This window comes from Argentina silus (genome assembly GCF_951799395.1).
Source record: "Argentina silus genome assembly, chromosome: 18".
Taxonomy (NCBI): domain Eukaryota; kingdom Metazoa; phylum Chordata; class Actinopteri; order Argentiniformes; family Argentinidae; genus Argentina; species Argentina silus.
In genome coordinates, this window is record NC_139672.1 from 9,699,246 (window position 1) to 9,713,285 (window position 14,040).

The following is a 14,040-nucleotide window of genomic DNA, read 5'->3' on the forward strand; positions in this document are numbered from 1 at the left end:
TGTTGTTTGAGCTGCTGTGACGCCTTAATTTCCCTCCCGGGGATCAATAAAGTACCTATCTATCTATCTATCTATCTAATAGTAAAATAAAAAGCATCAAAATACTGCACACTGAGCATCACAGCTTTGCATGGTCATTGGGTAGGCTCTAGAAGGTCTGCTTTGCTCTAACACAGGCCTACAGTATAATCATGCAATCATAACTCATGCAACAGTGAATGCAATCTACCTGTAGGATTACTGGTGTTATGAACACACACATTGTCATTAGAAGTCACTTTATTATTTAGTCTTTTATAATACATTCAGTTCAAAAACAGTCAAACAAGCGCTTGTAAAACTTAATTTAAAAACAAGCAAAAAAAAAAAGAAAAGTAATTGTGAATTGTGTGGCGTTGCTCGATGAACCCTTCTGAAGGACTGGAACTGTCCCAGACTGCATGAAGACTGGCACTTATTCTGTAGGGTCATACTCTCTGACGCAATTCTCCGTCTTAAATGACAAGAGAATCAAGTTCCACACAACACATTTTTATCTGAATGTTCTGCGGCTTCGCTCCCTCATGAATTGACCCCAGGTGTGTACGTTTCCTCCCACTGTTGGTGCATGGTACATGGAGATACAATGAAATTGCCCCTTGATGCTGACCTAAGGTCAGTTTTGTGTCTCACCCCATAGTTATCAAGATTAGAATCTGGAGAGGGTAAGCTGGTCCTAGACCTGTAACTCCTTCAACCCAGAGCCTGGAAATAGCAGGGTACTACTTAGGGACCTGGAAAAAAAAAAAGGGCACTACATGTTGGACCTTCTCCCAGGAAACAGAAACCATTCTGGTGAAGAAACACTGCTCATAACACACACACACACACACACACACAATTTAGGACATCTGAGCTTGTTGCAGTTCACAAAATGTAGGCTGTACAAGTTAAGTGATTTGGCGCCTTTGCAATAATATTTTTAATACAACAAATGGAAGCTATGGATTACTACTTGTATTATTCACTTGGGGAAGTCAGTTACGATGGACAGGAAGATATCATGACCTAGATTGTCCGAATTATCATTTTCATTTTTTTTTTTTTTTTTTTTATTATTTATGAGGACCAATGATCCTATGAAAATAATGGAATTGCCTCAAAGTAAAAAAAAAAGAAAAGAAAAAAGCTTCAAATTAGCTCAAACTGCAGTTAGATCGAATCGGAAAATCTGAAAAAGATCAAAATAAATGATTTAAGATTATTTCCAGTCAAAAGAGAGTGAACGATCATCTCCTGGGGATGTCCACCGCCATCGACTACCGTTACCATCTACTGCTCTGATCGATTGGGATTTGGAAGAGGAGAGCACGCGAGTGAGGATTTCGTAGTTCTGTCGTCTCAGTACATATGCCCAAAACAACTCTGAACTTCTCCTGAGGGCAAACCTGTTTTTAGTTGTGTGCCTAAAGGTGCATCTTTTCATGACGGGGAGTAGGGCTACGAGATCAAGGGCGCTCTTGCATTGTGAAAAGGGACCATATAGAGGAGTCAGTGTCTGCATGTACAGTATGTGGGCGGGTCAGTTTTATGATGAGCTAAATATCCCCATAGCAACCGAGCAAGTCGAGTATCATACACCATAAATAACCCTTATGTCAGACACTGTACAGGACACAAAGGATACCGCTGAAGGCAGCGGTAACTGTAGTGTCAAATCTTTTACACATCTGATCATTTTTATTCTTTGAAATAATAAAAGACTGTAATAAAATAAGACTTTGATGTCTGGTGTGGACCTTCCTGTGAGAATATAAGCTTGTCCTGCCAGAGAAACACATGGTAAACACTTGCATGACCACTCAAATAGTCAAAGAGACCCCCCCCCCCCCGCCCCCCATCCTCCTTAGAACTCATCAGGAACAGTGACATTTCAATGAAGAAATAAAACATACTGCCTTCCTCTCTCTCTCTCTCTTTTGTTATCTCTGGGGACACAGGACGGGATTGGGGAGAGACAGAGGGGACTTCCTTCTCCACATCCAACATGCAAAGAAAGGGGGGGGGGGTGGTGGTTAAGTGAGGGTAAAGGTCATTTTGCAGTTCCCATTCCCAGCCCTTATCCAGCCTAATATTGGGAATAAATTAATAAGCGTTCACATAATAGCATAGGTCATAGTTATGCGTGAGTGTGTGTGTGTGTGTGTGTGTACATGCGTATGTGTGTGTGAGAGAGGGTACGCGAGGAGAGAAGTGATGGTCTAAATGTGTGTGTGTGTGTGTGTTGGAGTGTACATGGTATATGAATGTATGCGTATACTCTATGTATGTGCCTGTGGTGGTGTGATAGTCAATTTTGCGGGTAAGGGCAGGACGGTGAGGGTGGGGGCAAAACACTGAGGTAGGGGGAGGGCGAGACGTTGCGTTGTTGCACCGCAGGGCTGGTCAGAAGCGGATGAAGGTGGCATCGATCTGGCGTACGGTGGGCAGCGCCAGCATGATCTTGCGGCGGTACTGGGGGTCCTTCTGTAAGGGGTTCCTCTCGAGATACACCGTCTCCAGGGCTTTGGCGTTCTTCAACTCGTCCAGATCCGACCAGTTATCTATCTGATTGTCATTCATCTGAGAGACAAAGAGAGAGAGAAAGTGAGAGAGAGAGAGAGAGAGAGAGAGAGAGTTTGTCATAGATGACTAAGAAGACGTTTCTTATCCAAACCCTTAAGACTTGTTGTCAACTTGTCATCGATGACTCAAACATTCAACAAGCCATCTTTCTCTCTGTCACCTGAGTCCACAATCAAGCTCTTTTAATTTTCTCCTTACCCAGAATTCCTGTAGGTCTGTTAGATGGCTTATGTTCTCGATCTTCTTTACCCGATTGGCTGCGATGTCCAGAGTGGTCAGCTTTTTCTAACAGGACAGAAGGTGAAACATTCAACTCTCAGTTTCGAGTTGGCAGTCTTTGCCAACAACCAATCAGTATTGACTGCATGAACAGCTGTGTTTTCAGACAACAGCGAACAGCTGTGTTTTGAGCATTCCCATAAACTTTATTGCTTTCATTTCATATTGGGCCACCCGTACACTTTGGACTGCTGGCGAATCACTCGGTTGCCATGGCAACCCCCCCCCCTTGCCTCCCTACAGTATGTATTGCTGTTGCCGTACTGGTGTTGTGTGGGTGTGATGCTTGACTCACGTTGTTCTCCAGGCCTTCGATGACCTCGATACCATTGTGACTAAGGTAGAGCTCCTTCAGGTTGACCAGGCCCTGCAGACCCTCCATCTTGGTGATGCGGTTACTCTGGAGGAGAGACACGGCACAAACACACCTCAGTCAGACTCTGATGTTTCTTACTTATCAACATTTATTTATTTATTACTTTCGACTTATTGTCTATACATATATATATATATATATGTGTGTGTGTATATATATATATATATATATATATATATATATATATATATATATATGTATATATATATATATATATATACACACATTTATCTCTGCAGCTTATGACAAAAACACAATGCAAAAAAACCAACTCGGCTAACAATACAACAAGCATTTACACAACTGAAATCACTGTATACCGGTAAGTAACTCACACACCACCCACTCACACACAAACTCACACTCCTGAAAGCAGATTCTCTTTTAATGAGAGCAAACCAGGAGAAAATTATTTTTGAGAAATATCAAATCAAATGTGTCAAATGTAAACCACCCAGGTGTGAAAAGGGTGGTGTGTGTGTGTGTGTGTGTGTGTGTGTGTGTGTGTGTGTGTGTGTGTGTGTACAGTACCTGGATGCTGAGAACCGTCAGGTTATGTAAGCCCTCCAGATGCTGTAGCTGAGTGATCTTATTAGTTCCCAGGAACAAACTCTGCAAGGAGGACAGCGTGTCCAAGTTCTCTATTACCTGTAATCAAACACACCCACGTCAGCAGCTAATATCACTCATGTCAATTAGGGGGAAAAAACAAATGTAAGATTCCCTATCAGTTCTGCATGTCACCACAGGGTCTTGCTATGTATCTCCCAAGGCATATAGATAATACATATTCCTTTCATAGGGCATTCTGTTCCACAGACATGCAGATGCAACCGACCTGGGTTATATTCTAACATAAACTGTGTCAACTACTTGAATAAGTACCTGTGGTGAGCTTGATTGAGCCTGGAGTTGGTACTAATGGGACTAGTGTAATGGTGGGCAAACTAAATCAAGCGCAGCTTGAGTATTTGAGGGTATTCCATTATGTATTTGACTAAAGGTACACTGTCCATCGATCAGCCCTCCCCCCATCCAACCGACCCCGACCCACCCTAACCCCCTCGGCCCTAACCCCCTCACCCGGATGCGGTTGGAGCCCAGCTCCAGCATCTCCAGGCTAGTAAAGTGCTCCAGGTTGGCAATGGAGCTGATCTTGTTGTGCAGCAGGAACAGCTTCTTCATCTGCGTCAAACGCTCCAGACCCTCCACCTTCCTCAGGAGGTTAAAGGACACGTCCAGCTGCCTGTCAATCAAACACACGTGTTTCAGTCAGGATATAATAGTTATAGAACAGAACAATAGGATGTTGTGTGTGTGTGTGTGTGCCTCTGTCTGCATGCATCTGTGTGTGTATGCATATATGTATGTGTGTGTGTGTGTGAAAGAGAGAGAGAGAGACTCACTCTAGTTCTGTAAGGTTCTGCAGGTCCTCTAGTTTGCGGATCTGGTTGTCGTAAAGGTCCAGCTCCCGCAGTGTGACTAGACTCTCCAGGTTCTCGATCTTCTTGATGAGGTTCTGCCTTAAAGAAAGTGTCTGAACACCACACACACACCTTTTTCAATGACAACATGCCTGTACTATACGTACAAATATTCACATTCTATTAGAAACACCCAACAACAACAAAAAACTAAACAATGTGATCTGACCAGGAAAAACTCTGACCTCTAGCCTTATATACAACATCTCCACCATCACATCAGTGACTGACAGAAACAACAAGGTTTCCCAAATCAAAAGATAGTCCAACAACTGACCCTGGCCCTCTGCAGCACCTCCAGGCCCTCAATCTTCCCAATCCGACAGTGGATAAGATCCACATCCTGGGAATAAAGAGAGGCAGCGGGTTAGGTTGAGATAACTTCACAATGACGGCAGCTGCGCACAAACTGATATCAGAACAGTATGTGGCAGATTAAGTGAAGGGTTAAACATGTGCAGCTGATAGAGGGTAACATAGATTGTGTGGGTGTGTGTGTGTGTGTGTGTGTTTAAGAGAGATACAACAGGTCACTCTAATCTTTTCATTACAGAGTGTAGTAGCATGGAAACAAACTGAGCTGATCCTTCACCTCTTCATCTGGGTCCAAGGTTATGGTTTCCATATCAACTGGAGACTCCTCTTTGACTATGATGTTTTGAGACAGAGGGAGGGGGAGAGGGAGAGAGAGATTTAACACAGGCATTTGCAAATGACAAGAGCAACAAGGTGGGTCGCATTCAATAGACCAGAGGCCTGCTTGATTCCATTCTTTAGAATGTCTGTCTGTTCAACATAATACATTTGGTCAGAACATTCCATAACATTGTGTCCTCCTGAATGCACCCAATGTGGTTGGGGGAGATTTGAGGACGAGGTGTGTGTGTGTGTTGTTCACCTGTGGTAGGGGGCTGGTTGGGGTCCACCTCACCATTGAGGCTCTTCCTCCTGGTCTCATCATCCCCAGACTCCTCCGACTCACCCCTCCGGTCCACTATAGGCAAACAGGGAACAGTGTCACTCTATCTTTTATCTATCTATCTTCATTTGCCTTGACAAGCTAGGCACATCCAGGGCACAAACGTCTATCAGGATCTGATTCAGACGTCAAAAATGACACACAAAGAAACACACCCACCCAGCCATCACGACATTTGACAATGAATCTCGATTGTATGATAATGATGACATGGCTTTTATGTGATCAACCAGCTTGCTAGCCCGGACAGAGCGGAATCTGCAGTTATAGAGTCATGTCCAGACTGCATTCTGTCTAGGCTAGCTCCAACAAGCTTGCTAGCCCTTTTTCTACTGTCCACCACCCATGATAGGACACTCGCCTCTTACACATGTCGTTGCTACGCTAGAGACGAAGGCATGGATGGAGTCGCTCATTACTTTGCAGCTAGCTAAATGAAAACGCATGGGGATGACATCTAAAAAGAAAACATACTCGATGATACAGCTTCGTGGCAACGCATCCAGCTATAAGACACCCTAGCTAGCGATTCTAGCGAACGTAAACAAGCTGAGATGAATGGCAGAGCTAACTCATAACAAGCTAGCATGTTTGGGTTAGCTTAGCCTGCTCGGGGGAGAGAGAGGGAGGGAGGGAAGGAGGGCGAGGCATGACGAAAATCACCTACATTTACACAGTTTGAGGGGGGATGCGTGTTCACACAAAATGTCACCTTAACCACTCTGATGATACATGACTAGCTATTGCATATTTCAGTTTAGACTCACCTTCCATCTCTTGAGGCTCTCCAACAGATAGGGTAGCCATGTTTTCTGTAAACCCTCCCCTTTGTCTTTGACAGCGGTATCAGCCAATCCAATGTCGGGACCTCTGTTGTGGCTTCTGCCTTCAGAAAGTGTGCGCTAGGCCGACACAGAGTGTCACCTTGTGTGCAGGATTCAGGTTCATTCAGGAAGAATTCAATCATTGTTGGCATGTTACCTGTACCTGTACATTGTTTTCACACCCTAGAGAGAACATGAGTGTAATTACAGTGAGAGAACTTGAGTGTAATTACAGTGTTCTAACACAGGGGGCGTCAAATACACACACCCCTTACTTAGTTTGCGTTACTGTTTTTCAGTGTATCTGACCTTGTGGAAGGTAACTTGTGTAACTGATTTTTATCGAAAAAAGAATCCTGCAAATTCAAAGTAAGCCTCTATGTCCAACCCTGAAATTTATTTAGGCAATGGTTAGTGGTTATCAAAATGACACATATGTTGCTCACATAGTCATGGGAAGGTCACAGACATGACATAATATGCTGTTTCTGTCCAGTATATCATCATCATCTTTTTCTTCGACACCACCCCATTTCTCAATATTTATGCTTCCTCTCTCTCTCTCTCTCTCTCTCTCTCTCTCCCTCCCCTCCCCTCCCCTCCCTCCCCTCCCCCATGTCATTGAGTCATGAGATTGACTCGTTGGTTTTATCTTGTAAATGTTTATACAGTTAGGTCCATATATATTTGGACTCTGACACAATTCTTGTTATTTTAGCTGTTTGCCAAAACATATTCAAGTTACAGTTATATATGAATATGGGCTTAAAGTGCAGACTCTCAGCTTTAATTTGAAGGTATTCAAATCCAAATTGGAGGAAGGGTTTAGGAATTACAGCTCTTTAATATGTAGCCCCCTCCTTTTCAAGGGAGCAAAAGAAATTGGACAATTGACTCAAAAGCAGTTTCATGGACAAGTCTGGGCTATTCCTTTGTTATTTCTTTATCAATTAAGCAGGTAAAAGGTCTGAGTTGATTCCAAGTGTGGCATTTGCATTTGGAAGCTGTTGCTGTGAACGCACAACATGCGGTCAAAGGAGCTCTCAATGCAAGTGAAACAGTCCATCCTTACACTGCAAAAACAAAAAAATCCATCAGAGAGATAGCAGCAACATTAGGAGTGGCCAAATCAACAGTTTGATACATTCGGAGAGAAAAAGAACGCGCTGGTGGGCACGGCAACACAAAAAGGCCTGAATGAAGACAACAGTGGTGGATGATCGCAGGATCCTTCACATGGTAAAGAAAAAGCCCAAGTGAAGAACACTAGCCAAGTGAAGAACACTCTCCAGGAGGTAGGCATATCATTATCCAAATCTACCATAAAGAGAAGACTTCACAAGAGAAAATACAGACGGTCCACCACAAGGTCAAACCATTTATAAGCCTCAAGAATAGAAAGGCCAGATTAGACTTTGCCAAAAAACATCTAAAAAAGCCAGCCCAGTTCTGGAACAGCATTCTTTGGACAGATGAAACTAAGATCAACCTGTACCAGCATGATGGGAAGAAAAAAATATGGAGAAGTCTTGGAACTGCTCATGGTCCGAAGCATACCACATCATCTATAAAACACGGTGGAGGCAGTGTGATGGCATGGGCATGCATGGCTTCCAATGAAACTGGGTTACTAGTGTTTATTGATGAGGTGACAGAAGATAGAAGCAGCCGGATGAATTCTGAAGTGTTTAGGGATATACTGTCTGCTCAGATTCAGCCAAATTCAGCAAAGTTGATTGGACGGCGCTTCACAGTACAGATGGACAATGACCCAAAACATACTGTGAAAGCAACCCAGGAGTTTTTTAAGGCAAAGAAGTGGAATATTCTGCAATGGCTGAGTCAATCACCTGATCTCAACCTGATCGAGCATGCATTTCACTTGCTGAAGACTGTAATGAAAATGCAAAAAATGTATTTGTACTATTTTGCTTAAGTCTTATATGAAATGTTTTGACCTTGTTGTGACCCAATGTACTTTGTTATTTTCCATTATGTGACTGAGGAGGAACCAAAACCGACTGCTCCTTCTCTCATACAATAGACAGTATGTGACCTTGGAACACTCCTAACTGCAGGCTGAGGTTTGAGATAGTGGCTCACAACACCTACGCTTCTTTCCCAACTTCTCTATCAGCAAGCAGGTGCAATATATGTTTACCCCTAGACCTATGATGTACGAGCATTGGAGTAAAGGAGGGTCCTCTCCTCAGCCACGGCATCAGTATCTGAATCCACACTGTTGGTGAAGGAATGCTGATCCAGCTTTAAACAATGTTGTTGAAACTTTGTATATGCATTAAAACTCTCAACTGAGACCAAATATTGTTTATTGTTGTTCACTGAAAGATTTCCATCACAAGACAAAACTAAAGGCAGAAAGACCCACGAACAAAAAACAACTGAAGACAGCTGCAGTAAAGGCCTGGCAAAGCATCACAAAGGAGGAAACCCAGCATTTGGTGATGTCCATGGGTTCCAAACTTCAGGCAGTCATTGCCTGCAAAGAATTCTCAACAAAGTATTAAAAATGAACATTTTATTTATGATTATGTTAATTTGTCCAATTGCATTTGAGCCCCTGAAAATAGGGGACTGTGTATAAAAATGGTTGCAATTCCTAAACGTTTCATACAATATTTTTGTTCAACCCCTTGAATTAAAGCTGAAAGTCTGCACTTCAATTGCATCTCGATTGTTTCATTTCAAATCCATTGTGGTGGCGTACAGAGCCCAAATTATGAAAATTGTGTTTCTGTCCAAATATTTCCGGACCTAACTGTGTACCATGTATTTTGTGATAAAGCAATTCTATATTGAGTGGTGTCAATAAAGGCTTTTTTGAACTCTCTCTCTCTCCTCTATCTCTCTCTCTCTCTCTCTCTCTCTCTCTCTCTCCCTCTCTCTCTCCCTCTCTCTCTCTATCTCTCTCTCTCTCTCTCTCTCTCCCTCTCCCTCTCTCTCTCTATCTCCCTCTCCCTCTCCCTCTCTCTCTCTATCTCTCTCTCTCTCTCTCTCTCTCTCTCTCTCTCTCTCTCTCTCTCTCTCTCTCTCTCTCTCTATCTCTCTCCCAGGCACTGTTTACAGTGCCAATTCCTTTCTGTCTTGCCGGTTGTCCATTTAAAGTAAAACACAGAGGGATAACAGGCACCACTGCTCTTATCTTGACACAGATCTTTTCACCCATACACATATTTCCCATTAGTCTCTGTGCCAGCCTAGGCCTCCTGGGTCTTGAAAGAGATAACACTGGGAGACTACGACACTACTTGTAGTAATAAAATGTTATGTAACGCTGTTTGACCCCTTCCCAGTATACGTATGTGGGTCACATTTATACAGACACAGGTCACAGACACAGAGACACTGACAGACAGACAGACAGACAGACAGACAGACAGACAGACAGACAGACAGACAGACAGACAGACAGACAGACAGACAGACAGACAGGTACACTGTATAGCCTATTACACACAGCCTTGGTTACATATTCAGTCAGTCTGGGACAATGAGTCAGTGACAGTGTGAACTCTCATCTCATCTGTGCTCTAGTTTGGTTTGTGCCAGTGTGCCTGTGTAGGGTCACACCCCTAGAAAACATCCAACATGAACATGAACAGCTAGCATCCATCTGCCCTTGTCTTAGGGTATATCTGGTAACAAGTGCAAAGAACAACAGGGAACAGAGTGTTCTGTACGCACAGACTAGTATGTCAGTTAGGCTAGTATGTCAGTTCTCCATAGGCTGATTATCTCAAAAATAAGAAATGAATTATCAAAAACAAGCCAATGTCAGCAGTTTTTACAAAGTTTAAGACAATGCCTAAATGTCTCAGGGAAATGTAGGCCTCACCATTATTTATGTATTTTACCCAAGACAATCTCACGGGGAAAACCAAGGGCACTGTTTTATCTGGTGGTTTATACTCAGACTGGGAGTGTGTGTGCCTTTGTTTGCACATATGTCATCTTGTGAAACCAAGCCACTCGAACGACAAGTCACTGCAGCACTGTTGTGTACTCTATACTGGCGCATGCAACGACGCACGCCCACCGGTCCAAAAGGACCTCCCCTGTTCGGTTCTCGCATTGACCTCCCAACAACACATCAAAACGAAACGGCTGCAAATTCTAAGTGCGCATTTAAAACACAATTGAATGTGATACCACTTGTGTCAATACTATTTCCTGTCTTACAGCCAAACCTAACCTATTGTGACCATGAAGTGACCTTCTTTGGTTATTAGTTTATTTCTATGTGAAAACGAATTGGCTAATGCGCGATCTAATTCAGGCAGAATTAAAAGGCAGATGATTGCGATTGGGATGGGAGAAGTTACGCGGAAGATGGGGCTCTTTTTGACTCTCGCTTTCCTTTGCAAGTTGTCTTGGGGTTTTCCAAGGGGTAAGTTTTCCATTGCTCTCTATCCCATCTTGTGCCGTCAATGCACAGACCATTTATGTTTCTGGACAAACTCATTTTAATCAGCCTCTTATTCAATATTTGTAAATGCAGGTTGCACAAGTGTCTCTTGTGAAAGGTTTTATAGGCGTAGTGTGTAAGGCGATTTCATTTTAAGCACTAAACACACAGTTAATCATCGCATTTGGTACCCTATATTGTGTATGCGTTATGTTACAGTCACGGTCATCCAGTTCCAGGGGTCGGGAGTGGCCGGTGGGGATGAGGCCGTCGAACAGGTCTTGGTCAACGGAGTCCCTCTCACGAGCAGCGGAGGAGACGTTAAAGGCATTCTCCGTGCAGCATTGCTCAGCAACGACAGTAATGAGTCCTTTCAACAGGCTGTGGGAAATGTCAACATCACCATGCCAAGTAAGACACATTGACTAACTGATTTGCCCATAATTCTATTGATCCATAAAGGTGCACATGCCTTATGGTTATTCTTTTCGTTCCATCAATAGGGAATTACATTTTTCTACGTTTACGCGAATGCAAACTGAACGGGTTTCGAGTTATGCATTTGACCGACCGGATCCTGTACAATGGGAACAAGTACCTGACCCTAGACCGAGATACGGACACATGGACCGCCGAGGTACCGCAGGCTCTCCAGCTCAAGCGACTATGGGACCAGGACACGGAGCGCACCAGGCGGGCGAGGATGCGACTCCAAGAGGGATGCACTGAGCTGATGAAGGAGCTCACACGCCCAGAGATCACAGCAGGGGGTAAGGGTAGAAAACGAAATGGTGCTGCTGTCACTTTCTAACAGTGTTAAGGCATGTGCTGCATCTCTCTCGTGCTTGTGTGCCTGCTTGTGAGATGTGATGTTTCTTGTAGTGTTGGGTCAGTCAGGGGACTGACTGAAAGGCTAGCAGGGGACACTTTCACACTGGGGTCAAACATTTCAAGATCCCCAGAAAGTTGTGGTTATGGTGGCTTGTAGAACTAGCAAGCAAGTCCTGCTGGTGTAGCTTATCAGGTGAGTGATCTGTTGTCTTGTGTTTCAGGGGTGTCCATGATTGCTGTGTTGGTACCGGTTTTAGCAGCGTTGGCCTTTCTTGGTTTGGTCATCATCAGCTTCTTCATCTCCAAACAAGGTGGGTGACATTACAACTAGGGCCAAGGGTTTATCACGGCAGGGAAAGCTCCCTAAAATTCCTGACCATGTGACCGGGAAATGGCCATATTGGCTGCTTTGATCATAAAGACTGGATGAGTAAAAAGTAATGCAGTGGCAACTCCTTGCCTTATCATTCGGTTTGCATCTTGGCTGGTAACTGTCTGAAAGTGCTTTAACTGTATGCAAATCTTATTGTTTACATGGCCTCTTCCCCATGACAACATGCATGTAACATAGAGCCAACCTCTCTCTCTTTCTTTCTCTCTTTTTATTTCTCTTTCCAGATAACGGACATCCTGGAGGTAAATCATTTATGATGGAACTCTGCCTCTCTCCATGTTTTTCTTGGTGAACAGCAATATGGAACAGTTGATAGAAGATTAAATATTAACTGATGGGTTGTTAGGTTGAGTGCACAGGCATCACACCTACTAAAGGTAAACAGTATGGGTGCCAGTGTGTGTGTGTGTGTGTGTGTGTGTGTGTGTGTGTGTGTGTGTGTGTGTGTGTGTGTGTGTGTGTGTATAGTTCCTTATTTCAGAAGTATGATTCTTATGCTCTGAATTGTGCATGCTTTAAATTGCATAACTTTTACAATGGTTGGCCAACCAGTGGTATGGGAATTGCCTCATTTACCACAAACCACAGACAGTCATGGGAATGACCAGCATAGCAATATTGCAGAAGTAATAACCTCTCAACACAGAGAGAATGAAGGACTTTTGAACCTTGTTTGATGTTGCTGTGTGGTTATTACTCACAAATGTCTCAGATGTCTGTAGTGCAAGTATATTGAATTTGTGGTAATGGAGGCTACATACTTACTTCTTCATTGTCTGTTTAACATATTGTTCACTGTTAGGGTCTGTCATGTCTGTTGCTCAGATATGCATTTGTTATGAGAAGGATGTGTGTGGTATGTGTTAGCACTTTGTAACCTATGGTCCTAGTAACGTTTGCGTGTTGGTTTCCCCTCCTGACAGGTGTCCTAGGCTCCATTGTCCACTACCACCAGACAACCATAGAAGTCAACCACCCACCATAAGCCTTCATAAATATCTTGGTTCACAGTGTCCATATGAATAATTGTTATTCATTTTTGCGTTTTGGGTGAAATAATCCACATTGAGGGAAATTGTTGTTTTCACTTTGTGTTCTTGTGTATGTATGTATGTATGTATGTATGTATGTATGTATGTATGTATGTATGTATGTATGTATGTATGTATGTATGTATGTATGTATGTATGTATGTATGTATGTATGTATATAAGTATGTATATAAGTATGTATGAATGTATGAGTTTTGAAGTCACAGATTTTATATTGAAACAGAAAACATTTAGGATTTTCTGACTTTTTATTTACAGATTTGTATTGCTTTATTAAAGATATTTAAAGTGTATAAATTGTTCTGGTTTTTAATGACACCGTTTTATTTTCACGCCGAAATTGTCTTAAATGAAAAAGTGTACAACCCATAATCATTATTACAGAAATTGTGTATAGGAACACACTATTATATTCAAAGGATGAAAATGCATTAATTGTTGATACATTAAAGAATTCGAGCAGCCTAAAGTAAGATTTTTAAAATGAGTTTTCATTTACTACACATTACAATAAACCTGATTTCACACAATTCCAGAGGCGTCCAGCCCGTGGTACTGTCACGTCAAGTTTTAAGAGTGAAACATTGCAGAGTCGCTCTTAACTCCGTATTTTAGATTTCGAGATGAATGAGAAAAACACACAACACATATCAAATAATATTGTATCTCTTTGCCTTTCTGTATGTTAATTATTTGGCAATTGGATGAATGCACGACGAATGTCAAATCTTTGGGCAAATTAAAATGTGTTGCATTTTAGACCCCCTTCCTCTAAGCGGCAGTATGGTTAT

The 14,040-nt window shown here is 42.7% G+C and overlaps 2 protein-coding genes across 2 annotated transcripts; one reads left to right on the forward strand and one right to left on the reverse strand.

Annotated features, from left to right (window-relative positions):
• Positions 1–1,067: 1,067 nt before the first annotated feature.
• Positions 1,068–6,541, reverse strand: ppp1r7 (protein phosphatase 1, regulatory (inhibitor) subunit 7). Its single transcript, XM_083690108.1, has 10 exons — positions 6,490–6,541; positions 5,642–5,737; positions 5,336–5,391; positions 5,021–5,086; positions 4,666–4,796; positions 4,343–4,505; positions 3,791–3,907; positions 3,179–3,283; positions 2,803–2,889; positions 1,068–2,601 (listed from the first exon to the last, which is right to left on the reverse strand). Exons 1-10 carry the CDS (start codon positions 6,527–6,529, stop codon positions 2,425–2,427), a joined length of 1,038 nt encoding a protein of 345 aa, XP_083546234.1. The 5' UTR covers positions 6,530–6,541; the 3' UTR covers positions 1,068–2,424.
• A 4,142-nt stretch (positions 6,542–10,683) lies between these two features.
• On the forward strand, positions 10,684–13,706 carry LOC310818860 (uncharacterized protein). The gene is made up of 6 exons (XM_083689929.1): positions 10,684–10,954; positions 11,192–11,383; positions 11,476–11,742; positions 12,025–12,114; positions 12,422–12,439; positions 13,121–13,706. The coding sequence occupies exons 1-6, from the start codon at positions 10,861–10,863 to the stop codon at positions 13,180–13,182; spliced, it is 723 nt and encodes a 240-aa protein (XP_083546055.1). The 5' UTR covers positions 10,684–10,860; the 3' UTR covers positions 13,183–13,706.
• The last annotated feature ends 334 nt before the right edge of the window (positions 13,707–14,040 follow it).

Excerpts from the sequence above, each read along its gene's own strand:
- ppp1r7 (XM_083690108.1), bottom strand. The coding sequence starts at position 6,529 with ATGGCTACCCTATCTGTTGGAGAGCCTCAAGAGATGGAAG. Across the intron at positions 5,392-5,641 it reads CAACCAGCCCCCTACCACAG|TCAAAGAGGAGTCTCCAGTT; the intron begins GTGAACAACACA and ends AAAACATCATAG. Across the intron at positions 3,908-4,342 it reads TGGGCTCCAACCGCATCCGG|GTAATAGAGAACTTGGACAC; the intron begins GTGAGGGGGTTA and ends GTTTGATTACAG.
- LOC310818860 (XM_083689929.1), top strand. The coding sequence starts at position 10,861 with ATGATTGCGATTGGGATGGGAGAAGTTACGCGGAAGATGGGGCTCTTT. Across the intron at positions 10,955-11,191 it reads GTCTTGGGGTTTTCCAAGGG|TCACGGTCATCCAGTTCCAG; the intron begins GTAAGTTTTCCA and ends GTTATGTTACAG. Across the intron at positions 11,384-11,475 it reads TGTCAACATCACCATGCCAA|GGAATTACATTTTTCTACGT; the intron begins GTAAGACACATT and ends TTCCATCAATAG.